This window comes from Oryx dammah, unplaced genomic scaffold, assembly GCF_014754425.2.
Source record: "Oryx dammah isolate SB20612 unplaced genomic scaffold, SCBI_Odam_1.1 HiC_scaffold_16, whole genome shotgun sequence".
In the NCBI taxonomy this organism is placed as follows: Eukaryota; Metazoa; Chordata; class Mammalia; order Artiodactyla; family Bovidae; genus Oryx; species Oryx dammah.
In genome coordinates this window covers 44923685-44924862 of record NW_024070200.1, presented here as the reverse complement: position 1 = coordinate 44924862, position 1178 = coordinate 44923685, and the positions used below count along the sequence as shown (strand labels likewise).

Sequence of the window (1178 nt, the reverse complement as noted above, 5' to 3'; positions counted from 1 at the left end):
GCCAAGGAGACCAAAAATAAGCCAACATTGCCCACTCTTTGGGGACTCTTAACAGTACACCCCACAATCTGAGCTCTCTGGCAGGTCGGTGGGAAGGGTGAGAACACACGGGTATAATTTCTAGGTAACAAGTAGGAGATCACTCAGTTAGTCCACAAATATGGACTGAGCACCTTCTGTGTACCTGTGCTAACTTGACCTCAGAGCCTGTGTTCCCTGATGTGGCTTCAGGCAAAGAAGTACCCCTGAAGGGACAGACATGAGACAACAAAACTGCTGAGCTCATGGTGTTGCCAGCAGCAGCCAGTTCACATTCACTCATGTATGACACAAAAGGCCGGATAAAGGGGATTCCTGCTTAAGCTGGCAGTATTCTGTATCTTAGTGAGAATCTGGCTGGCACATAGCTTGAACAGAGAAGGGAGAACTCTGATCTCCTTGGGTGACTCCCCCCTCAGCCTCAATACACACGCATGATTATCTGCAGGGAGCAGAAGACCGCACGTACCTGGGCGGGCAGGGCTCTGTGTTACAAGCCTGGCTCATTGCCGGAGGGCGGTGGACCATATCACACAAGGTGTCATTGACCGTCTGCTGGGTCTGCAGGTGTAAGCACACTGCAATGGCTTCTTGATGGCCTGGAGGTTGGAAAGAGAAAAAAAAATACGCAAATGACTTAGAATGAGTCATTGTGGGGAATAAAGAAAACAGGGTCTTTGAACCCCTCATTCTTAAGGCACTGCCCTTTTGACTGTATTGCTTGCCTGCAGGATGCATTTCAGGGTCCACATGGAGCAAATGACTGTGCCTTTCCCAAAGTCTCCCAGGCTCTATTATTTCCTCAGTTGCTTTGTAAACTCCCAAATGGTCACTTTGAGACGTCAAGGACCACCCCTGAGACCCCATCCACCGTCACACTGATCTACATTTCAAACACCCTCAAGGCCAGGAGTTCCTGCAAATGAATCATCCGCATGCTCCTTCCAAACATATACAATAATTTCCCTAAGAGAAATTTCATATCAGCTCCTAAAGAATAACACTTTCTCACATGAGTGGAATCAAACAGTATTTGTCCGCGCCTAATGTATATTGGACTGAAAGGAGATCAAACCAGTCAGTCCTAGAGGAAATCAACCCTGAACATTCATTGGAAGGACTGATGTGGAAGCTGAAGC

The 1178-nt window shown here is 47.7% G+C and overlaps 1 protein-coding gene across 1 annotated transcript in view; it reads right to left on the bottom strand.

Annotated features, from left to right (window-relative positions):
- LOC120875344 (ADAMTS-like protein 3) overlaps nucleotides 1-971 on the bottom strand; it is a 70107-nt gene extending 69136 nt beyond the window's left edge. The window contains exon 1 of the mRNA XM_040257111.1: nucleotides 509-971. Within this exon, the coding sequence (XP_040113045.1) occupies nucleotides 509-906 (398 nt within the window). The 5' untranslated portion in view covers nucleotides 907-971. The remainder of the gene's footprint in view (nucleotides 1-508) is intronic.
- Nucleotides 972-1178: the final 207 nt, after the last annotated feature.